Source organism: Schistocerca nitens, chromosome 1 (assembly GCF_023898315.1).
Source record: "Schistocerca nitens isolate TAMUIC-IGC-003100 chromosome 1, iqSchNite1.1, whole genome shotgun sequence".
Classification (NCBI taxonomy): domain Eukaryota; kingdom Metazoa; phylum Arthropoda; class Insecta; order Orthoptera; family Acrididae; genus Schistocerca; species Schistocerca nitens.
Window position 1 is genome coordinate 433982326 of NC_064614.1, and position 25958 is coordinate 434008283.

The 25958-nt window shown below is 43.1% G+C and overlaps 1 protein-coding gene across 1 annotated transcript in view; it reads left to right on the top strand.

Moving 5' to 3' along the window:
- The first annotated feature begins 7548 nt into the window (after window positions 1-7548).
- LOC126252411 (sodium channel protein Nach-like) overlaps window positions 7549-25958 on the top strand; it is a 197728-nt gene continuing 179318 nt past the window's right edge. Inside the window, 2 exon segments of the mRNA XM_049953336.1 lie at window positions 7549-7655; window positions 18251-18457. Coding sequence (XP_049809293.1) covers window positions 7549-7655; window positions 18251-18457 — 314 coding nt within the window.

The following is a 25958-nucleotide window of genomic DNA, read 5'->3' on the forward strand; positions in this document are numbered from 1 at the left end:
GCTAAACACAGCTGTCTCTATCTCTGTCGACCTCTCGTCAGCACATTCACTTCGTTCTTGAAAGCTGTGTAAACCTGCACAGCGTCGGCCTCGTGCTATTGTAGGGCCTATTTAGCCACCCTGCACAACAAGCAGACAGAATGACAGAATAACTTTTGTTTACAAAAATGAAGTTTATTGAGTGAGTGGCAACGAATCAAACAAACAATGCAACAATATATCCAAATATTCTAGCTTCTAGGTAGTGTAGTTTAATAGTTCAGCATAAAAGAATACTACGACAATCTGTCTGTAAGACATGTGAATCCGTTTTTTTTTTAAATCTACAATAGCGTTAATTATCTTTGATGCATGATTCATAAAGCACTTTTTTCGTACACCTAACACTTTTTGTTGAGCTTGGCATTGTTCTGATCGACGAAAGCTCACAAACTGTCCGTCTACAAGACGTATATTTTTTAGGCGTTCTTTTATGGATCGAAGAGAAATGATCCTCCACACAGGCGGCTTGGGTCGAATCCAAATATGTTCACAGTTTTTACCATGTAGGAGGAATGGGACGAGCCTCTGGAAGACAACTGAGGACTTATGCGAAGCGTATCTAGTGGCCACGATTTCGACAGCCGTCACCAACGGCCGAGAGAGCATAGTTCTAATTACAGTACATTGTTTTCCAGTGTGCTTAAGCTCCGGGTATGTCGTACAAACCCTGAACTTTAAGACTGAAAGTAATCCAGTACACAGGGTGTCAGGGGTATAAGTGCAGATGTTGTGATCATTGGCATCTTAATATGTACCCACTTCACGTCTTAGTTGTTTTTTCTCTGTGTGTAACAAACTCCCCCTAAACACGTCACCTAATTTACTATCTGATGTTTTCTGCGCGTTTGTAACTCCCCCACGGAATGGACTATACCTGTCAGTATGGACTAGCTATTTGCGTCCACGCCTCCAAATTTAAATACCCGACCTGTTTCCCAAGTTGGCTTGCTTGTGCTATGCGGACTAGGGGAGTTACCAACCAACCTAAAAACATACCACTCTTAGTACCTTTGATTATTAGTCTACAAATTAAGTAAGTACTGATATTATGTTGTTTAGTACACTGTCCACAGTCGTCAATAGAAATACCTGCACTTCTACCTCAAACACTCTGCATATTGTTTAGATTCTGCTCTGATTGTAGTAAGAGTTATCAGAATGCAATGAGCTTATCATTTGAAAAATTCTGAATTATAACACGAATTTAACCAAATCTATGAACGTTTTCCTCTGAAAATCCCGAACTGCAACAAATAAAGTAACCTACGAAAGTGTATCAAAACTTCTCTGGTGGGTTCGTTGTTCGGGGTAGGGAACCCAACAGCGAGGTCATCGGTCCTATCAGATTGAGGAAGAAAGTCGACAGTGCCCTTTCAAAGGAGCCATCCCATCATTTTCTGAAGAGATTTAGGGAAATCACGGAAACCTTAATCAGGGTGGCTGGACGCGGGTTTGAATCGTCGTCCTCTCGAATGCGAGTCCACTGTGCTAACCCAATTCGGTGAGTTCTCGGGAAGCAGTCAACAAATCGCTAATGGTTGCTATTTCGTATAGCAAGAAAACACAACATTTGCACTTTCCTGTTAAAACAAGAAATAGCATGAAGGCCTTTCGAATTCAGGTCCCAAAGACATCCAAGCTCCATAGGTAACGATTTTTTGAGAAGTTGAGTTCTGTCGTTTCGGCTCTGCACATCGATAAGGTGACTTGAACTGTAAAGAATGATGGTAAGTTGCAAACACAGTGCTGCGTTATGCAATGACGTAAAGTTTTCAGCTGTTAACTCTCTTCAAGAAGTTGAGAAGTAAGGCAACTTCTGAAATACCTGTATACGGAGCGGAGACGATCATTGGATGTAATATTATTTGGCAGCATATGACTCACAGTTTCCGTGACACTTCAGCTCCACACTGTCAAGGACAAAGGAATTCAACTAAGTGGGAAGCGAACATGACTAACTGCTGCAGTTCGCTAATTTAACGCTGGTTCATTTGTGAAATACTCTCACTGCTGATGGGGTACATAACCCTGAGTGACTGCACCAGCGTAGCGTTCTGAAACAACTACACAATAAATTAGTCCAAGTCCAGACTCACAAATACCTTGATAAGAACTCTGAACACAAGTACACAATACTTCCAGTATAACTGGGAAATGGTAGTCAAGAAGTTAACTTCGCTAGTCATTAACCCATTAAAAAAAATTAACTTCGTTAAACGTCGAAGAGTTTCTATATAGGAGATTTATTGGATGTTAAAGTTACTCGTTAACTCGTTGTAATAAAGTTTATGTTGTGGGTGTAGTTAAATGAGCAAGTGAATCAAACGTTTTCCGTTGCTTAAATAAGAATGTTTTGGTTTGGGAAGTTTAGGCAGCACATCGATAAATAAAAGAACCAGTTTAATCTTTTAGTTTTACAATATTTAGTTATCAATTTATAAATCACGGGAGAAGCAAAGTACAGGTGAATGAGATAGTGTCTGATATAAGGTGCATATTTTCCTTCAGGCACATCAACATGTTAAAGTTTTTAACCGAGGGCGAAGCTCATTTAAGAGACAAAATGGCTTCGCCCACAGAAAAAATTTGTTTGACTGCAGCACTCGAGGATGTAGAGGTATTATATTTGATAAATAAATTTATAAAACCTGTCCTCCAGGAAATACCACATCGTTGGATGAGTGTTTTGACTTTGTGTCCAGATATATTTTGACTAGACTCTGGGCTTTACTGTTTACAGTTGTCGTACTACTAGACTTTTCTGTAAATTGTTGTCCGATTCCATGATTTAGTTTCCACAGTCAGTCCACTAACGGAAAGTTGTACTTAATGCGAACTTAGTAAAAAACAGCAATAAACAGCCAATACCCAGTTATCCTCTCTCGCATTCGATTGTTTACACGAATCGCGCGCACCAGGGCGTAGCTGCATACCTACGTGACCCGAACTTGTCAGAACGTGATTTCCGCGGGCGGCGTAGCGTCATTTCTGTCATAAGTAGAAGGTACCTAATTAGCGACTAACGGACTCAAAGAAAGTTAACGGAAGTTGAAGAGTCCGTTAACATTATCTAAAATTAACTAAAAAGTTAATACGTTACTCGAAAAGTTAACTTCGTTAGTTAAAAAATTAACGATCTTGTGCCCAGTTACCACTTCCAGTAATACAGTGTGTGCCTGAGGCTAAGTCCAAATAGTGACACAGTATTTGACTGTGCTGATTGCAATAACAAGTCCGCCGTTACTACAATGTATTCCATGGTGGCGTACCAATAAATCCTCTGTGACTGAACAACTGCCGGTCACGACTCCGTGAGACGACTTTCTGATATCAGCGGATCTGCAGCAGCGGTCGCGAGTTACAGCACAGGGCGGACGATTACTGTGGAGTAGCGTGATTGGTTCCAACTACCGTAGATACAAAGTTGGTCGCTAATTACCCCCCCTCCTCCCCCTCCCTCTCCCCAGCTGAATGATATCACCGTAGTCTCGGATTTGCGCTTGCTGCGGATGCGGCAAAGTAGTTCCTGCGCTGGAAGTCAGCTCTGTTGAGGAGCCGTCGGATTTGCACGTTGCCTGCACGGCCTGCAACCCGGAACACAGAGATGTTAGAAGGGATGTATCGGGCAGGGGCAGCCGGAGTATCCAGTAGATTCGTTAGAAAGCGCAGGTGCCGAGAAGCATTGCTATAAATCAGACGTCAGCATCCAGAGCACCCTGTGGGAGAAACGAGCCGCTGAGTCTGCCTCCACTGGGCCTGCAGCTAAGGTGTTGGTCTTGGCTTTGATTCCCCATTAATGTTATCTCAGTGGACTAGTTTGTAGGCGGATCCAGTTTTAGGATCATAATTTAAAATAGCTTTGGAAAACTTGAGATCAAATAAGGGAGAAGCAATAGCTATCTTTGCATTTCTAAAATCAATGGGGAAGTGACAACAAAACGACTATTCACGTTGGTGTGTGGAATCAGTGAGCCTGGCCATATGCTACCTGACTTTTAGATAAATATCATCCACACAGTTCCGAATACTGCAAGAGCTGACAAGGAGAGAATTTTCGCACAATCAGCTTAAAATCTCAAGCAACCAAGTTTGTAACAGGAATAATAAACAGAAGAATGGAAAAGAAACCTGAGGATATGTTAAACGACGACCATTTTGGCTTTAGCAAAGGTAAAGACAGCAAGTACGTAATTTTAATGTTGCATTTGATAATGGAATCATGGCTAAATAAAAATCAAGACACATTCATAGGATTTGTAGACATGGAAAACAGTTCTCCAGTGTCAGATGGTGAAAAGTTGTTCGAAATTCTGGGAAAAATAGGGTTAAGCTACAGTGAAAGACGGGTAATGTACAATATGTACAAGGACCAGGAGGGAACAATAGGACTGGAAGACCAAAAAGGAAGTGCTCTGATTAAAAAGTGTGTAAGACAGGGATTTTGTCTTTCGCCTCTCCTATTCAATCTGTACATTGGAGAAGCACTAGTGGAAATGAAATAAAGGTTCAGGAGTGAAATTAATATTCAAGGTGAAAGGATATGGATGATAAGATTCGCTGATGACGTTGCTATCCAAAGTGAAAGTGGAGAAGAATTACATGATCTGATGAATGAAATGAACGGTCTAATGAGTATAGAATATAGACTGAGAATAAATTAAGGAAAGACTAAGTAATCAGAAGTAGCAGACACGTGAACAGCGAGAAACTTGACATCAGGAGTGGTGATCACGTAGTGTATGAAGTTAAGGAATTCTTCTACCTAGGCATCAGAACAGCAAATAACGGACGGAGCAAAGAGGTCATTAAAAGCGGATTAGCACTGGCATTCCTGGCCAAGAGAAGTCCACTAGTATCAAACACACCCTTTAATTTGAGGAAGAAATTTCTGAGAATGTACGTATGGAGCACAGCATTGTATGGTAGTGAAACATAGAGTGGAGGAAAACCGGAACTGAAGAGAATAGAAACATTTGAGATGTGGTGCTACAGACGAATGTTGAATATTAGGTGGATTGTTAGGGTAAGGAATGAGGAATTATGAGCAAAATCGGAGAGGAAAAGAATATGTGGAAACACTGACAAGAAGAAGGGACAGGATGATAAAAAATCTCATAAGACAGCAGGGAATAACTCCTGTAGTACTAGAGGGAGCTTAGAGGACAAGAACAGCAGAGGATGACAGAGTTTGGAATACATCCAGGAAATAATTGAGGACATAGGTTGCAAGTGCCACTCAGAGATGAAGAGGTTGGCACTTGACGCAAGAGAGGATTTCATGACGGGCATCAAACCAGTCAGAGGGGTGATTACTAAAAAAACAGATATTCTTCAGCAACTGCATATTTTTCTGGCTGGCCTAGTTGCCTAGTTTAGTGCAATGTCCATGTTCATGGCATTTGCTTTCAACAGTGCGAAACGTCTGATTTTCCACACTGACACAGGATCCCGTTTACTCAGGGTCTCCTTAAACCTATATCACGGGTAAAAAATTTTCGGTTTCCATGAAAAAATTACATTTTTTCAATGTACAAACTCATCATACAAACTCAATGGACCAATAAAATAAATATTTTCTCTCTCTATCATTAAGTAAAGTACAACATGGTTTAGATTTTAGGCCTTCAAAGCATCCTCCCTTTGCCCTCAGAACATCTCCGCAAACTCTAGGCATTGTGGAGATAAGTTTTTGTAGTGCTTTTGCAGCTATTGCAGTCCAACTTGTCTGTAAATTATTCTAACATTTTTAACATTAGATGAGCTCAGTTTTATGACCTCGTTGTCAAGGTCATCCCAAAATTGTTAAATGGGATTTGAGTCGGGTAACTGACTTGGCCTAATCATATTCTTCATTTCCCCACGTTTCTCTCTCCTATTGACATTCCCTCTGTACATTTTAGAAGCTTGTCTGGGATCATTGTCATGCTGCAGAACAAACCCACGACCAAATAAGTCTCTCGCCAGATGGAACTGCATTGTTGTTCCGTATCCTGTGATATCCTTCCTTCATCAGTATTCCATTAATTCTCACTTATCACCCAAAAAACTTCCCCACACCATGACCGACCGTCCACTATCACTGTTGGCATCACACACTGATTCTTCATACGTTCTCCACGAGATCGAGAAACAAACAGTCGACAGTGGATTACAAACATTTCAAACGTAGATTCGTCCGTGACTAGCACACTGCACCATTGCTGCCCGCTTCATTTTTTATGTTGCTGTGCGATTTCCAGTCTTTACATCTTGTTTGGTTCGCGTGATAAAGGTTTTCTGTACTCTATGCAACCCTTTAATCCTTGTTCACGAAGAAGCCATTCCACTGCTGAGACAGAGATTGGAGCTGCGTGCGTACTATTTACTTTCTCGTGAATCTCAGGTGCAGTACGAGTCCTCTGACGTTTACTCTGTACACATATGAACTGATATTCCCTGTGTGATGTCACTCGGGGTCTTCCACATCGCAAAACACTTACATTGGCAGCAATGCTGGGAATTATACCTGTGCATTAACACTTCGACTAAGTAACTGACTCAGCTAAAATCGATGTTCAGTTCCTTATTGAATAGTTATTTAATGAATATATCTGACATTGTCAGAATAGTAGGAAGCGATCCAAGAAAATAATCAATTGTAATACTGCTGTTCTAAACAGATAATTCTCATTCTTATTTGTTTGTCTGCACCCAATTTACTTCCCGTATGTTCCTTTTAGGCCGTAAATAGTACATTTTACCTGGATATTTAGAATAAAAACGTTGTGGACCATGCAACGGTCTTGTACACTTCAAGTGCATGTCTGACACTACATGTGGGATGTTAATTCCCTGTAGTTTTTTTTTTTAAGTAGGCCAGTATCCATTTTTACATAACTTCGTTACTTAAGGCATTATTTCTGTTGGCTTGTCTGCTCTCAGATCTGAAGATGGTAGTTAACCTGTCGAAACTGGTCTTGACTTTGCAAATTATTTTTTTAATGTTTATTACGATTGAGAGAATACATAGAAAAATTTTGAAAGATGTAAAAGGTTTTATAGAAAGTTTTCAAAATTTTTACAAATTTGCAAATGGAGTGACAGTGTGTGCCAAAGCGAGGAGAAGCGTTCTTTGCGAGTAAATACACGCATTTTTTGTAGAAATGAGTTCACAATGTATTATTTACAAACGGTTCACAACACTAAAATTCGGCTCGAAACACACACAGATGAATTCCACAATGTGCCGTAATTAAAACGGTGCATTACGGAACAACGAAAAAAGTCTCGCTCTCGAGGTCGCTATGCTATCGAAGGAACTTTGACGACCATTGTCGATAGAGAAACTCTGATCGACCGTGACGCATAAAATAATAGGCAAGTGGTCCCAGGGCGCAGCCACTTGTTTATCAGTGGCGGCAGGTAGGAGCGCTGGTAGCGGCGCTGAGCACAGAGCATGCGCACTGAGTTGGAAGCCGCGCGTCCCCACAGTAGGAGCCGCGGCCAGTGACAGCGATAGCAACAGCGATGGCGCAGGCGGCACTGCAGCGGGTGGCCAGGGACTACCTGGAGCAGACCTCGCTGCACGGGCCGCGCTACCTCACACAGCCCTGTCCAGAGAGGTGAGTCTGGCGGTTAGGCGCGCCACCACAGTCACACACTGTAACGTTTCCATATCGTCTTTTGCACGTCCTTGTGGGTTTCTCCATTCGTCGCTCCTGTTGCGACGGTACGACTCGTATATGTAAAAGAACTGGCAGTACTCTATGTTGCCTGCCAGCTACAGCAAGCACACAGACCACTTAAGCACACACCAGCTAAAGGAAAAAAAAAAAAAACCTGTTGTAAAATGGGAAATCGTCGTCGCGACTTCCTCTCGCTTGATTAGAGCGCTCAACATCGTATTTATCAGTGCCCGCACAGTTAGTGCATGAGATGAACAGGGTCGAGTCATATAAAATGCACACGTGCTAAAAACCTACCTAAAATCACATTTGGGGTAATGTCTCCTATTCTCGGATAGCTAACGAAAACTAAGGATATGGCTGGTTAAAAACCAGGTGTCAGCCCTCCGCAAATGACTGTTGTTGGTAATACTTAACTCATTTTGGTTATATTCCCTTTGTCAGAAAAGTCCCTAGACCGATTTAAAAAAAAAATTTGAAAATGGCACTTACCAAGTAATGATCCTAGCCCCTGTCGAAGTAGTCCTGGCCGGCCACTGTGGCCGAGCGGTTCTAGCCGAGCCGCGCGGGATTAGCCGAAATCCTTCTCGGGGGTTGTCATTTGAGTTTTTTCGAGGCTGGTGATCCAGGACTCCGCCATTCGGACTCTGTCGCTTCGTGTGAGTGTCACACAGGTAGCACCAACCTTCATCCCCTGCAACAATCTTTAACAGAAATGTGGGGTCACGCCTGGCTCTATCCAGTACTTTAGCATAAATTCTTCCTCTTTACCGAGCGAGGTGGTGCAGTGGTTAGACACTGGACTCGCATTCGGGAGGACGACGGTTCAATCCCGCGTCCGGCCATCCTGATTTAGGTTTTCCGTGATTTCCCTAAATCGCTCCAGGTAAATGCCGGGATGGTTCCTTTCAAAGGGCACGGCCGACTTCCTTCCCCGTCCTTCCCTAATCCGATGAGACCGATGACCTCGCTGTCTGGTCTCCTTCCCCAAACCAACCAACCAACCAACCATCTTCCTCTTTCTACTCGTCTATTAGTGCGTGAGCGACGAGTTATGCATTAAGTTTCCATTTCCCTAAATGTTCGCGTAAAATTTTATGCCACGCCTCACGATTCAAACGAAGTTGTTCTGACATCTGATGCACAGTTACATGACGATCTTCTTGCAGTAACTGCCTTACATGCTCCACGTTCGCATCGACGTGTGCTGTAGACAGGCGAACAGCTCTGGTATCGTGTTGGAATGAATCTCTGCCTTCATGAAACCTTTTCGGACACTCGAAAACATGACTTTTTAAAAGTGCCTCACCTGCATATGCAAGCACACGTACCAGGTAACAAAAAAAAAGTTTCTTTTTGGTATGGAAAACAAGAACATGTCCTCGAATTTTTCTGACAAAGAGAGTATATAACATTCTACAGAGAAAGTCAACAAATTATGTTTCATAATTGGTGTCAAAGAAACTTGGCCATTTTGGAGAGTGTACTAAAAGGATGCGAACTTTCGGAAAGTGGCGTTTCTAATTTGGGATAAGGTCACTCCATAAGGAAAATTCAAGACTGCATACCTATAGGAATACTGTTCTATTACAAGAAATAATGTTGAGATAGTCCCAACTTGAATGTAGTAATAATCTTGCAATTACTTTGGTGCCATAATTTGCAGTTTTCGTATTCGCACATCTTCCAGCCATATTTCTCAGTCTGATTACTGCCTTCTTCGTATTTTTATTTGCCCAACACTTCCTTATCTTCCTAGACATCTCCTAAAAAGAAATAAAAAGCGAAATCTTTAAGGGGACCCAATTCTTGTGTCGTCGAAATTAGGCAGAGAAATTAGACACCTGTACCACTTGCCAGACATGACTGAACTTCCGAATCATGTAATGAATTATTGCACTTCAGAGCTACTCACGAGTTTCACTAAATATGATGTACCACTAATAAATAATACTAAAATACTAAACTATTTACCATGTAGCTATCATACCCACGTTGTGTCTACGAAATATGACTTCCAAATGCGGGATATTAAGAAAAATCAAATGCGAGGACGCAGTGATACTATTGACGGTTAGTCGGACACTAAAGTGGTGGAAGCATAAGGAGTTCAGCTAGTTCCTGAATCGGCAGCAATGTCCAGGAAGCAAATATCCATCTAAATGTGTTCAAAAGTGTGTGAATTCCTAAGGGACCAAACTGCTGAGGTCATCAGTCCCTAGACTTACACACTACTGAAACTAACTTATGCTAAGAGCAGCACACACACCCATGCCCCAGAGAGGACTCGAACCTTCGGCGGGAGGGGCCGCGCAATCCGTTTCATGGCGCCTCAAACCACGCGGCCGCACCCACGCGGCAAAATATCCATATATCCGGGATTAGGGCACCATCTGAAAAAAGGGCACCTTACCCTAACGGTACTAAAGAGAAAACCGATTGAAGACGTACGGTTAAGATATTGTTACCAGACCAGAAAAGACACGAAACAAGAGGTCTATAAATGATTGCTGACTAATTACTTATATAATAACTGGATGCTCCAACCGTCCTCTACACATACGATCTTCTGCCTAACAGCTTAGTTAGGTCAGATAAAACAAAACAAACGTCGTAGAATACTTTCCACATTCATGTCATCACTAAAATTGAGTGGAGGTCTGCCAGTTAAAACATCTTCTACCCTCTAGTCATTATAGAAACGATGCTCAGTTAAAATATCGCGAACTGTAATCAGCACGCCACATACTCCACAAACGGGCGGTTCTTCACGTCTGAGAAGGAAGCCACCATTAAATTACTGTGTCTCATCACCACTAAAATTGAGAGGAGGTCTGCCAGTTAAAACATCTTCTATCCTCTAGTCATTATAGAAACGATGCTCAGTCAAAATATCGCGAACTGTAATCAGCACGCCACATACTCCACAAACGGGCGGTTCTTCACGTCTGAGAAGGAAGCCACCGCCAAAGTACTGTGTCTTATTCGAGGACGCGTTAAGTAGACTTCAGCTCTTCTAACTGGGAGGAACCAGGTTAGCCACGGCGTCATAGTCCCTTTTATTAAGTTCTCATCTATCAATATCTGACACTCTTCCTCTCAGAGACATGACGGACCTTTACAACAGTGACATCACGGCACACAGAGGGATAGGACATCGGCCTACGTTTGGAAGGGCCCATGAGTCCTTGGCAGCGGTATCGGCAAACTCACTGCCACGTCAGTTCGTACGGAAAAATGAAGTACAAGAAGACCGCGAACTCCACCGACAAAATTCCGGAGGTTGTTCACGAATATTTTCTGAGTGCTTTGGTACAAGTGACCCGTTGTCTTAGTTGGCTCGTTACAGATTAATAGTGCAGTTATTATATATTCGCTATCTTAATGTGGTTTACCTTTGTTTGTGTGAGAGTGCCTTCACAACAGCGAAAAGGTCTGTATTACACAATCATCAAAAAGTACAACCTAAAACAGAAAGTAATACAACAAACAACCTACGTCTGCAACAGTACTGGGATTCGGTTGCCAGTGCTGTGGAAACAGCTCGGCATAACGTCCTTGTTTCGATCTTCGACTGCTGTCAGTGAACCAACACACGAGGTATATATCACCATCATTTCATCAGTAACCATCCTATAGTACTTTTGTGTATCACAGTTAACCACAATCACTGTCGGAAATCAGACACAATACAGAAACGAGTAATATTGAATGAAAGTTGGAGTGCGAAGAGTAAAATCGGCATTATTGTGGAATGAATGCAACAAGTTTGTTTCTAAATCACACACAAAGTGCACTTTTATGCTCATGAGCAGATTTTTCAGTACATTACAGAACAAAGAGGAAAGGAGGTAAGAAATCAAACGAAATGTAGTTACTCCGTAACGACCCAACTTATCTCATTTGTCCCTTTCACAAATGTACTCAGAAAATATCATGAGTAATTTCCGAAATTTTGTCGGTGGGGCTCGGGTTCTTCTGCAGAACAGTGACACATTTTAACATCGATCTTACAGCTCAAAAACTCTACAGTTTTTAATGAATGGCTACCGAGGTGGTGGTAGATACAGTTAACCAAATAAGTCGCAGGCAAAGTTGTTACGTAACGCAATCAGCGATCATTTAAATTTAGACCGCCCCCCTCCGCCCCCCCCCCCACCACACACAAATGATAGCGGAATTACAAATTCCATTGATACCACATTTACTTAAATTTCAACGACGGTATATCGAAGTAACCGTCTCCAGATTATTTAGAAAGTTAATGCAATGCGGCACGAAATGTATTTAGCAATTTTATAAATTTTACTAACAATTTAGCAATCAAATGTGCTTTTCCTAGCAGTTCCTAAATTTAAAATGTTTCATCAGAGCAGAGGAACTATATGTTGAATGGATAAATCATTCCCCTTGAATATGAGTTTTGTTTTATTACTTGACTGGAGAAATCATCTTCATTGGCCAGACACTGCTGCAACTTGCATCCTCGTGCCTCGAGTTGGACTACTTTTTGAATGGGTTCGAGCAGTTGCGGAACTCAGTAAGGAGCGACCTTTCTTGCCCTAAAAAAATCGGCAAAAGATGTTGAAAACTGCTCCATGGCTGATCTCCACTTTTCCACTATCCCCTACGTTGTGGTACACCCTTCTTCCAGTACCAGGGCCTTTCTTTTCTTTGACTGTGTCATATTATGGTGCATTGTTGCCGCACAAACCATCAACTATGCGTGGATCGTTTCAACGTTGTGCCCCTTCAAACTCAGAAAACCAAGTACCACGCGATACTCCACTTTCTACATCCACATCTACATTCAAGAGGCGTTCAATGAATTCGAAAGTAAAGTTATATGTACTGACTTGGCAGAAAATCCTAAGAAAATTTGGTGTTATGTCAAAGCGGTAGGTGGATCGAAACAAAATGTCCAGACACTCTGTAACCAAAATGGTACTGAAATAGAGGATGACAGACTAAAGGCCGAAATACTAAATGTCTTTTTCCAAAGCTGTTTCACAGAGGAAGTAGGATCTACATCTACATCTACATCCATACTCCGCAAGCCACCTGACGGTGTGTGGCGGAGGGTACCTTGAGTACCTCTATCGGTTCTCCCTTCTATTCCAGTCTCGTATTGTTCGTGGAAAGAAGGATTGTCGGTATGCCCCTGTGTGGGCTCTAATCTCTCTGATTTCCTCCTCATGGTCTCTTCGCGAGATATACGTAGGAGGGAGCAATATACTGCTTGACTCTACTCTTCGGTGAAGGTATGTTCTCGAAACTTCAACAAAAGCTCGTACGCATCTCGCATAGCCCTCCTCACACTACATTTCGCTTCGCGTAATTTTTGTTTGTCTGCAAGGCTTTGGCTATGTTTATATTTTCTGTGAAGTTCCCTTTGCTTCCGCAGCAGTTTTCTAACTCGGTTGTTGTACCACGGTGGCTCTTTTCCATCTCTTACGATCTAGCTTGGCACATACTCATCTAACGCATATTGTACGCCTGTATAAGAGAAGAAGTCACTGGCGCAATTGTTAGAACGGTTACTGCTGCTACAATGGCAGGTTATCAATATTTACGTGATTTGAACGTCGTGTTATAGTCGGCGCATGAGCGATGGGACACAACATCTCCGAGGTAGCGATGACGTGGGGATTTTCCCGTACGACCATTTCTCGAGTGTACCGTGAATATCAGGAATCCTGTAAAACATCAAATCTCCGACATCACTGCGGCCGGAATAAGATACTGCAAGAACGGAACCGATGACGACTGAAGAGAAACGTTCAACGTGCCAGAAACTCAAAGCTTCCGCATCAACAAGTGTCAGAGTGTGATTCATTCAACGAAACATCATCGATATGGGCTTTCGGAGCCTAAGGACCACTCGTGTACCCTTGATGACTGCATGACACAAAGCATTATGCCTCGCCTGTCGATACCAACAGTGGAGTGTTGACGACTAGAAACATGTTGCCTGGTCGGACGATTCTCGTTTCATATTCTATTGAGAGGATGGTCGTGTACGGGTTTGGGGACAACCTCATGAATCCATGGATTCTGCATGTCAGCAGGAGACTCTTCAAGCTGGTGGAGGCTCCGTAATAGTGTGGAGTGTGTGCAGTTGGAGTGATATGGAGCCCCCCGATACGTCTAGATACGACTCTGACAGGTAACAAGTACGTAAGGATACTGTGTCATCACCTGCATCCATTCACGTCCACTGTGCATTCCGACTTGGGCAATTCCAGTAAGACAATGCGAGACCCCACACGCCCGGAATTGCTACAGAGTGGCTCTAGGAACACACTTCTGAGTTTAGACGCTTCCGCTGGCCCCAAACTCCACAGACGTGAACATTATTGAGCATATCTGGGTTTCCTTGCAACGTGCTGTTCAGAAGAGATCTCCACCCCGTCGAACTCTCGCGGATTTATGCACAGTCCTGCACGATTCATGGTGTTAGCACTACTTCAGGTATTAGTCGAGTCCATGCCACGTCGTGTTGCGGCACTTGTGCGTGCTTGCGGGGGCCCTACATGATATTAGATAAGTGTAGCAGTTTCTTTTGCTCTTCAGTCTATATGAGTGTACCTCGTATTACTAAATGCGTGAAGCGCATATCCCGCTAATTTCGTCCGTTTTTCCGGGATTGCTCTTCCGTTTATTTATTTATTCTCATTCTCTAGCATTTCATCGTATTTCCCCCATTCACTATATTTAATAAGGGGAGGCCACGACGTTTGGAACGCGGATTTACTGTTAACTTCGTACACTCGTAGTAGTCCATGAGGACAACAAAATGTGTAAGCAGTAGCGCGTACTTCTCAAGCGTTACTGAGAAAATCGCAAGATAATTTCGGTCGTGAAATATATATCTGTGCGTGGCCATTTTAACCACAAAGCGGCTGAAGCCGAGTGGTGCCGGCACGGCAGAGGGTTAGACGCCCTCTGTAACAAAAAACTGAGTGAATAGATCTACGACGAACTTGAAAGGGTGTCATGGGACGTCCGCCCCGAACAAATGGAAAGAACATTAAAGAACAAACTGAGATTTTTTTTAAAAAAAAAGGGCGTGTTCGGTCAGATCGTTAGCTTTCCTTTCTAATAAAAAACTGAGCGAACGGATGAACGAAAAAACTGAACGGGTGTCATCGGCCGTCCGCCCTGAACAAATTCAGCGAACAATATAGAACAAAATATTTTCTTTTTTTAAAAAAAAAAAGTGGTTGGCTTTGAAGCCACTAGATCACTGGATCGAGTTCCGCTCGTCAGTTTTTTTTTTTTTTTAATTTTCAACACAGTCATTTTCTTTACTATTTATATTACAATTGATTAATGGGAAAAATACGTGTAATCGGATGGACTTTTATTAAATTTACAATGTTATTTGGCAGTCTACTATTTTTTATTATCACAAATAATATAATATTCATAACTATCGACTAGTAAACGACCAAACGCATAAAGTGATACTGAAAATGTATGCTTGTCCGTGTCTTCAAAACTGTTCGTAATTAATCGAAAGAGAACGAGAAATTGCTTCCTGGAAGACGCTTTTAAAATACACTCGATACTGTATAACCAATTATCAGCGCCGATTTTTAAGGAAATACTGCGTTATGCATGGTTTGCTTCCAAACTACCGTCTGAAAGAGAGGTTTCTGAAAATGTTAACGAGGTTTGTTTTTCCGCGGAAAACGTCAAAAGACCTTGCGTATGAGGAAACATAGCATTTATTCAATGCAGCTGGTGCCGTTTAACTTCACGTTTTCCATGTTTTTGCGAATAATACCATCCTGCAACTTGTACCCGTAAAGTCGAAAGTGACGATTAACAGTACATCTTTCGAAAGCCGTCTGTGCCGGTCAAACCCTGGAGGTAACAAGTCGTTTCGGGCTCCTTCCAGGTATAAGGGAGTTCTCAAATCATGGACAAGCATACATTTTGAGTATCACTTTATCGGTTTGGCCGTTTACTAGTCGATAGTTGTGAATATTACATTATTTGTGATAATAAAAATTAGTAGACTGCCAAATAACATTGTAAATTTAATAAAAGTTCATCCGATTACATGTATTTTCCCCATTATATCAGTTGTAATATTAAATAATAAAGAAAATGACTGTGTCGAAAATAAAAAAAAAAACTGACGAACGAAACTCGATCCAGCGATCCAGCGGCTTGAACGCAACCCCCCCCCCCCTTTTTTTATAAAAGAAAAGAAAACATTTTGTTCTATATTGATCGCTGAATTTGTTCAGGGCGGACGTCCGATGATACCCGTTCAGTTTGTTCGATGGTCCGTTCGCTCAGTTCTTTTATTAGAAAGGAAAGCTATCCCTCTGACCGAACACGCTGAGCTGCCGTGCCACCACCACTTGGCTGCCGCCGTTCCATGGTTAAAATGGCCACGCACAGATATATATATATTTGGCGGCCGAAATTATCTTGCGATTTTCTCAGTAACGCTTGAGAAGTACGGGCTACTGCTTACACATGTTGTTGTCCTCATGGAGTACTACGAGTGTACGAAGTATGAAGTAAATCCGCGTTCCAAACGTCGTGGCCTCCCCTTGTGATTCACTTGTACAGCATACGTCACATTACGCACAGACACTATATAATGAAAAGTCTCTGGACATCGCTCTGTAACACGGAACTGACGACTAAATGTGATGAGCGACAGACTCGCAGCATTAACAGAATGGTCGGTCTACCGGGCAACAAATCCATCAGGGACATTTCAGGCCTTCTAAAGCCGCCGAAATCGTATGTTGTTGTGAGTGGGAAGTGGAAACGATACGTAACGAGCACAACTAAACTAAAACGGAGCAGACCTCATATACTGACAGACAGGGACCGTCAAGCATTATGGGGGATGACTGTAAAACACAACATGAAGCCAGCGGAGGGAATCATTTGTGAATTCCAAAGTGCTACCAGCAGTGCAGCTTGCACAATGGCTGTGCGTAGGGAGCTAAAGAGGATAGGGTACAGTGATTGAGCAGCTCCTCATAAATTTTACATTTCTTTAGTCTATGCTAAGCGACGCTTGATATGTTGTAAAGAGCGACGACACTGGACTCTGGACGACTATAAACGAGTGGTTTGGACTGTCAAATCACGGTGTGACCTGTGGCAACCCAACGGGAGGGTTTGGGTTTGCCGAATGGCTGAAGAACACTACCTTCCATCTTGTACAGTGCCAACAGTAAAGTAAAGAGGTGGTAGTGTTGCAGTACAGGTGTGTTTTCCGTGGTAAGCGTGTGATCCTCTCACTGTGCTTAGAAAAAAACGCAGAAGGATACGAACATATTTTACAGCACTCTGTACCGCGTGCAGTAGAGGAACAGTTTGGAGACGATGATTCTTTGTGTGAGCGTAACAGTGCACCCTGTCGTAACACATCATATGTGAGCCAACGGTTTGTGAACAATACCAATCAGAAAAGGACTGACCTGCATCCCAACTTGATCCCAATGGAACTCCTTTCAGATGAGTTAGAAAAAGCAACACTGGACCAGACTCCAGCATCCAACATCGCTACCTCAACTGGTTTTGGTTCTTAAGGAAATGGGCTGCCATTCCTCCTCAATGATTCAGGCGCCTCGTCAAGAGTGTCCCCATCAGAGTTCAAGGCACCATAATGGCGAATATTGGACACACCCCATAATAATGTCCACTAATAGGTCTCCAGATACTTTTGATCAGATCGAGTTTCTCACCGAGTCAAGAGGGCAGTCGTCACAGAACTGCAGTGCTGTTCTACAGATGGTCTACTTGGAGGTAATGTGTTCTTGCTCTCCTCCGAGATGTTGGCCTGAGTAGTGCACACTCCCTAAACCACTACACCTACGAAAGTTCACCCGATTCGGCAGGTCGTATTGTTGCAATGTCAGTATCGAGTTGCTAGACCGAATGTCTCCCTCTGCGTTGGATGTATTATGTTTTGAACCTACCTGTCAGATTAAAACTGTTTACTGACCGGATTCGAACTGGGAACCTTTACTTTAGCAGGAGAGCTTCTGTAAAGTTTGGAAGGTAGGAGACGAGGTACTGGCAGAAGTAAAGCTGTGAGGACCGGGCGTGAGTCGTGCTTCGGTAGCTCAGATGGTAGAGCACTTGCCCGCGAAAGGCAAAGGTCCCGAGTTCGAGTCTCGGTCGGGCGCACAGTTTTAATCTGCCAGGAAGTTTCATATCAGCGCACACTCCGCTGCAGAGCGAAAATCTCATTCTGAATACACTGACCGTTGCTCTCCATGCATTACGACCCGCGCTCACAGCTTCTATGTTGGAAGTACCTCTTCTCATACTTTCCAAACTCCACAGAAGCTCACCTGGCCACCGTGCTGGACTAGCACTCTTCAGAGAAATAAAGTGAAACTGTATAGGCTGTTCGTAAATCGTGTTTAACTACCTGTATGACAAATGACGAGTGCATACTTTTGCAACAGACGCAGACCACACGTGCCTTAGCTTTTAAGTGAGAGCAGCAGCAGAGTAAGTTTGCTGACGATAACGGCTTTGGTGTGGCCGTGTGCCCGCAGGCTGGTGTGGCTGGTGGTGCTGGCAGCGACCGTGTGGGGCGTGGTGGTGGTGATCGTGGACGTGTGGCTGGAGTTCATGCGGCGGCCCACAGTCACGACCATCGACTCGACCACGTTCCCCATCTGGCGGGTGCCCTTCCCGGCCGTCGCCGTCTGCAGCGTCAACAAGATGAGCCTCGCCGCCTCCACCAGGCTCGCCGAATCCCTGTGCGTACTCGGGGCCGCTGACCGCTCTCTGCCGTACGAGATGCCGCACTCGCTGAACAGATAACCACACCGGAATATCTTAACACATGCTCTAACATAGCCAGTGCACGAATGAAACACGGGTGCCGCTACTATAGGCTTAACATCGTGACAAAAGGAATCATTCACAAGAACATCCTTATTGTCGGAATCTCTTGAAAACATTGCCACCTTACGCTTCTTTACCGGTGCAATGCTGTCACTGCCACCGAATTCGTCCCCAGGACCCAATTCTCACAACCATCCGGATTCTCACTGTGAAGATCTGATCAATCATCGCAGAAAACCCTTGAAAATATTTCAGATTCATTTATTTACCAGCGTTTTCTGAACACTGTCATCGATCAAATTAGAAGTAACTTCGAGACGAAACTAGTAATTGTTTGAAACGTATAATACATTCGCATGCGTGTCAATTCAGGGTAAAAACCTCGAGGTTTCTGCAATTATCCACACCGTCTCCTTCAGGGGCAACTGACCGCCAAAACTGCTGCTGTGGCAGCTTTACATAGCCAAAAGACGGCTTCTGATTGGTCGGTAATTACGTCATGCTGTCGCAGATGTTGTCAACGTCTGCTCGGGTGGCGCCACCGCTCCCGCCAAAGCGTAAACAAGGCGTCGAATATCTCTGGTTCTTCTCTGCATCGAGAACTCGCTTCCATGCACCGCTAAGATTACACACACTGTCACAGTGGAAGATTTCCTCACACTTTCTCATTTCCACAATCTCTTTAATTACAAAGTCCCAGTATGCAGGAGCCTAGTATAAACTTTTGTTTCACCAAACAGTATTTTATGTTTGTTTGTGAAACTGTCCTCAGCAACTGCAGATTTATCCAGTTCTCCATTTTTAACATGGCACTGATGTTCTGCAGTGTCGGAAATGGTGCTGATGGACTGACCGATGTAATTTCTTCCGCACTCACAAGGGATGTTGTAAATCCCAGGAATTCTGAGGCCGAGACTGTCCTTAACAAGGTGTAGCATCTTCTTTATCTTCTCAGTAGGTCGGAAAACAGATCTGATACCTCGTCGTCGCAGGACTCTGCCTATTTTGCTGCATGTAGTGCCGCAGAATGGAAGGAATGCGACCGGTGGCTGATCACGCGAACATTCAACGTTTTCACGCTTCTTTTTTTGGAGAACTCCGACTTCATATGATGTGACCGATCTTTCGGAACACATACTTCACATGATTAATTTAGGAATCCAAATGATCTTCGTCTGAAACAGTTTTTACGCCGTGTACCAGTGTATTTAATGCCACTCTCTTCTGTACCCGATGGTGAAAACTCTGGGTGCTCAGATATGTCAGTGTGCGTCGGCCTGCGGTACACTGAGTGGCCGAGACGACCATCCGACTTTCGTTGTACCAGAACATCTAAAAACGGTAGCATCTCTGTCTCGACGGCGAATAGGATGTTCGAGTGCGTGTGGCCACACCATAAACGTGTCATCAACGTAATGATGAAATGAAGATGGTCGCAGGGGAGCTAAATCTAAGGCAGGTTCCTCAAAATGTTACATAAAAGCGTTAGCCATTGCTGGAGACAATGTTCAGCAAGCCGACGCGCACTGATTTATGTCTTAGCGCCCGGAATTTGCACCAACCAGTCCAGGATGAAACAGCTTTAAATATAGTGATACACGGAGCAAAAACTGTTTGTGACGAAGACCACTTTGATTCCTAAATTAATCATCTGACCTATGTTTACCGAAAGAACGCCTGTGGATCACGTGATATGAAGTCAGCGTTCTCCAAGAAAGGAAACGTGAAAATGTTGAACAGTCATGTGATCAGCCACCCATCGCATTTCTTCCCTTCAGCGGCGCTACATAAAGCAAAACAGGCACAGTCCTTGGAAGACGATGTATCAGATCTATTTTTCGAGCTCGTAAGAAGATAAGGGAAATGTTACGCCCTGTTAAGGTCAATCTCGACCTCGGGATTCCTGGAATTTACAGCATACCACGCGAGTGCTGAAGCAATTACATCCGTCAGTCCAATAGCACCGTTTCTGGCCGCTATGCAGAACATTAGCGCCATATTAGAAATCGAGAAGTGGTGAAATATGCAGTTTCTGGACACAGGTTCACAAACATAAAATATTGTTTGGTGAAACAAAAGTTTTGTCCCTGGCTCCCATATATTGGGACATTTAATTGAAAAGGCTATAGAAATATGAATGTGTGAGATAATCTTCAGCTGGACGACCAGCGGTGCATGGAAGCGAGTTCTCGATGCTGAGAAGAGCCAGAGATATTCGTCGCAGTGTTTATGTTACGGCGGGGGCAGAGGCGCCACCAACGCAAACGTTTTGACACCATCTGCGACAGTATGACGTAATTACTGATCAATCGAAGCCGTCTTTCGGCTATATAAGGCCATCACAGCAGCAATTTTGACAGTTACCCTGAATTGACGCGGCAAGAAGTCCAAGAATGTTTTATACAACAGTGCCGTCGCTAAGGACTTCGTTCTCAAATGTTTAAATTATAAAAATAAGATAAAAGTACATGAAGGTAATTAAGTTTGATACACTACTGGTGAAAACATCTAAACAGACGACGTAGTTAAAATATACCACAGCAGGTGGCTTCTACAGACAGGGTGTAGAAAACACGAGTTATGTCTAGATCCGTCCGCAACGAATAGCGTGCGAGACACGGGTAAGCTCGGGATCCGCAATCTGTTATTACAATCACATTTTACGGAACGTCGAATATATTGCAAAAGTTGTTGCCTCGGTGATCTCTTAAACATTCACAAAGTCAACCACTTCGTATTTTCCACTCTGTGCATGTCATCGGGGTGTATATACATACGTACAAAATGTAATTCGGAAAAGAAGTTTCTTCACAAGTCCGAACACTGAGCAGGATTGCTACTAACTACTATTCTCTGCTGTAGCGCACATTGTTTAGTACATAGATGCTAATATTTTTTTTTTTTTTGCATATTATGTAATGGGTGCTGCTACAAGACATACGTACAAAATGTAATTCGGAAAAGAAGTTTCTTCACAAGTCCGAACACTGAGCAGGATTGCTACTAACTACTATTCTCTGCTGTAGCGCACATTGTTTAGTACATAGATCTAATATTTTTGTTTTTGCATATTATGTAATGGGTGCTGCTACAAGACATACGTACAAAATGTAATTCGGAAAAGAAGTTTCTTCACAAGTTCGAACACTGAGCAGGATTGCTACTAACTACTATTCTCTGCTGTAGCGCACATTGTTTAGTACATAGATGCTAATATTTTTTTTTGCATATTATGTAATGGGTGCTGCTACAAGACATCTGTATCTGCATTTGTCTATATTAATGTCTCACTGGCAGTCTCCTTGCACGTGACCCAAGACTCACCGATAAGAAAATTGTCGCCGGCCGGTGTGGCCGTGCGGTTCTAGGCGCTTCAGTCTGGAACCGCGTGACCGCTACGGTCGCAGGTTCGCATCCTACCTGGGGCATGGATGTGTGTGATGTCCTTAGGTTAGTTAGGTTTAAGTAGTTCTAAGTTCTAGGGGACTGATGACCTCAGATGTTAAGTCCCATAGTGCTCAGACCCATTTGAACTTTTTTTTTTTTTTAAGAAATGGTCGTTATCGTATTCCTCGCAGCAGGAAGAATAAGTTTACTGGGATTAAATATGAACAGTCATTTTTGGTAAAGAAAATAGTTTATCCATTACGTAACACCGAATGGGTTTTGAGACAGGTGTTATTACACGTATATTTGTTCTGCATGAGAGAGGCGTGTAACTGAATTGTTGACAGCTCCCATTATTTTGGTACGATTGGTAGCCTCCCAAATCATTTTTTTTTTTGCAAAGGTACTTCAAGAAGAACGGAAATAAATGTTGTCTTTGATGTATCATAAGTAACTAAAATTTTTTATCCGAAGATTGTACGCTATAATGTATTCTATAAATTACATTGCTGGCATATTTGTAACGAACAGTAATAATGCCCAGAGATTTTTGGTTAAGTAAAGTACGTATGAATGCATCCTGTAGGCCGAATTCTAAGGCAAACTGGTTCCAGGTTTTATCGAGATAGACATCTTGATGCAAGAAATCTCAAACCAAGATCTCAAACCAAGGGAATGGTCCAAAGTCGACCGATCACTGCTAGACGTTCTTGCCGGCTATCGAAACCGAGGTCGCTACCTTACCTACAGACAGCTCACGACGAGGAGTGAACACTGTTGTAGTGCTTACAGCAGAATAATACAGTGCGGACCTGGTGATAGTCGTATACACTGATCGCACAGATAGGGAGGCGAACTATCGCGAATCCTGATAAATCACTCATTTTCCACACCTTCCTTGATGAACGAGTACCAGAAATATGTCGCTTGGGTGCGTTTGCTTACTCAGTGGCTCTAGCGAATTATAAGTAAGTAGACTAAGTTATTTGGGGCAAAGTCTTTATGGAAATGGCTTGTATTTTCTTTCTTGTGATCTGCGACTCACGTGTCTGTTTTCTGTACTTTCTTGTATTTCTGTTATTAAGGTTTAACGAGGAATGAAAGGAAGGAATAAGGTGAAACTGGTTCCAGCGCATTCTACAACTCTCGAATAGCAACAACACGGCTATGATGCACAGTTGACCATCAACAGTACCACACGTCGGCTCTTTTCGGGACGTTTCGGAAAGGTTTGGAATTGAAGCTAGGATGATGGATCCTAATTTGCTGATCAGATATTTTATGCCACCGCCTTTTCTTCCTATCTTGATAGACGAATAATGGAGACGTAAATTTCCTTCGTCATCAGGGGTCGACCTCGCAACATCTATGTCGCGCGCCACTGTATATGGTAGCGACGTCGAGCACGTAGTCGTCTCTAGTCGCTGACGGTGAGTACAAAATACCAACGCCGGCACTACTGATATATTCATTCGCTCATTTGAACACGGTTGCGGGAACAACATAAGAAGTTGTGCTCATCTAGCTACATGCTCGTAATATCATTGGTTGTTCAGTACGTTGGACCACTTTCAAGTTCACAACCTTCACTGCTGAATATTAAAAATGCAAAACCTGAAGAAAGAGAATAAAGATGTTTTACGTACAATACCGTCATTAAATCCTCATGTATTGCTTTAGCGAGCCTTTAAGGCCTACAGCAGAAAACAAAAAATAATAGTCGCACTACGAGAGGAGAACAAACAGCACTCTATAAAATATTATAAGAGGACACGTTACAAGAAGCAAAATAAAAAGGAGATCAATCAGTCACAACAGAGTAAATACTTGCTGCAGATAGTAATCCATCCGTCTCCAGCTTCACCTTCCACCGCTGTCGGCTCCACTTACTTAAGGACTGTTAACACTCGATCGCACCCTTGGACGTTCGCTGGGGTCTCTTCCAGCAGGCTCAGAATGGAGGACTCACTTTGGGAAGAATCTATCCTCTCGAACGACGTGGCCAAACTACCGTACACTTTTGTAACCTAATATTCGGCCAATGTGTGGCTTTCCAAACTGTTGGATAGGTCGTCTTTTGATATTTGTCCCCTTCCCATGGTACTGTAGACGGATCCATAGATCTTTCGAAGAAACTTCCACTCGAAGGCACAGATACTTTTTCGGTTTTTGCTGATGTCGCCCAGATTTCACAACCATGTAAAAGTACCGGCCGTACTGGTGTGCTGTACAAGTGCACCTTATTCTTCTCTGACATCAGTCATGACTTGAAAACACTGTTCAGTCTAGAGAACATGCAACTGGTGTTTATGATTCGTTGATGCACTTCTTTCGTCGCGTCACTTTTACTTGTCATTAGGGACCCCCCGCCCCCCTACTTGAAGTATTGAACTCGTACAAAGGCATACCCTTTAGTGGGAATGAAAAAAAATGAAGAAAAAAGAGCTTGACGATGTGGTACTTCGAGATACTTGGTTTTATCCTCATTCACTACCAGTTGTGGAGGAATGGGAAGTGTCAGCGCATACTTGCTCCAGGGTGTCACCAAGAGTCACAATACCGTCAGCAAATGGTAGGAGTGTGTCTGTTCCCACAATCTCTAGTTCTCTGATTCGACCAGTGTCATGGCTTACTTTTTCCAAGGCCACGTTGAACAGAGTTGGTACCAATGGATCTCCTTGTCTCAGTCTTTTTCGAATTCTGAATAATGGCAACAAGTTGACAGAGTAGCGAGCAGCAATTAGTCGGATGCATTTCGATGGGATGTGAAATTTCTATAACGTTTTCGATAACATGAAAATACTCTCTAAGACAAAAAAAGACAAAAAGGAAAAGAAAAACGACGGGCTACGAGTGAATTATCCAATGGGACGGAAGTTGGTAGATGAAATGCTACGAAATGAAATGGCCATCACTGCTGGTTGTCGGGCCGTAGACTGTAAGACAATGTAGAAATAGAGGACAGCAAACATGTTCTGCTTTGTAGCTGAGCGGTCACGCCTCGTGGCGTACCTGTCTCCACTACCCTGGTACCTCCACAGACTTTTCCTTGGTGGAAGGACTGGAGGGGGATTCACCAAGACCCGTGATACCAACTGACCAGCTACGTAAGGCAGAAGTAGAGGTTACCGGGCCTGGAAGCTGACAATTCCTGCGAGACCGGTTTGTTGACCACATATCCGTCATTAACGCATCCGAATGACGCCAGTTGCAGGGGATGGCACAACGACCGGTCGGTACTGAATGATCTGACAAGTCCGAATAGCGAATGGCGAGTGACAGTAAGGTTGGCATCCCATCGCCATCTGGGGCATCTCCAGACACATCTTCGCTGCCGGCCGCCGTGGTCTAGCGGTTCTAGGCGCTCAGTTCGGAACCGCGCGACTGCTACGGTCGCAGGATCAATCCTGCCTCGGGCATGGATGTGTGTGATGTCCTTAGGTTAGTTAGGTTTAAGTAGTTCTAAGTTCTAGGGGACTGATGACCACAGATGTTAAGTCCCATAGTGCTCAGAGCCATTTGAACCTTTTTTTTTTTTTTTTTTTTTTTTAAGAAAGTGGTCGTTATCGTATTCCTCGCAGCAGGAAGAATAAGTTTACTGGGATTAAATATGAACAGTCATTTTTGGTAAAGAAAATAGTTTATCCATTACGTAACAAAGAATGGGTTTTGAGACAGGTGTTATTACACGTATATGTGTTCTGCATGAGAGAGGCGTGTAACTGAATTGTTGACAGCTCCCATTATTTTGGTACAATTGGTAGCCTCCCAAATCATTTTTTTTTTTTTTGCAAAGGTGCTTCAAGAAGAACGGAAATAAATGTTGTCTTTGATCTATCATAAGTAACTAAAAAATTTTATCCGAAGATTGTACGCTATAATGTATTCTATAAATTACATTGCTGGCATATTTGTAACGAACAGTAATAATGCCCAGAGATTTTTGGTTAAGTAAAGTACGTATGAATGCATCCTGTAGGCCGAATTCTAAGGCAAACTGGTTCCAGGTTTTATCGAGATAGACAT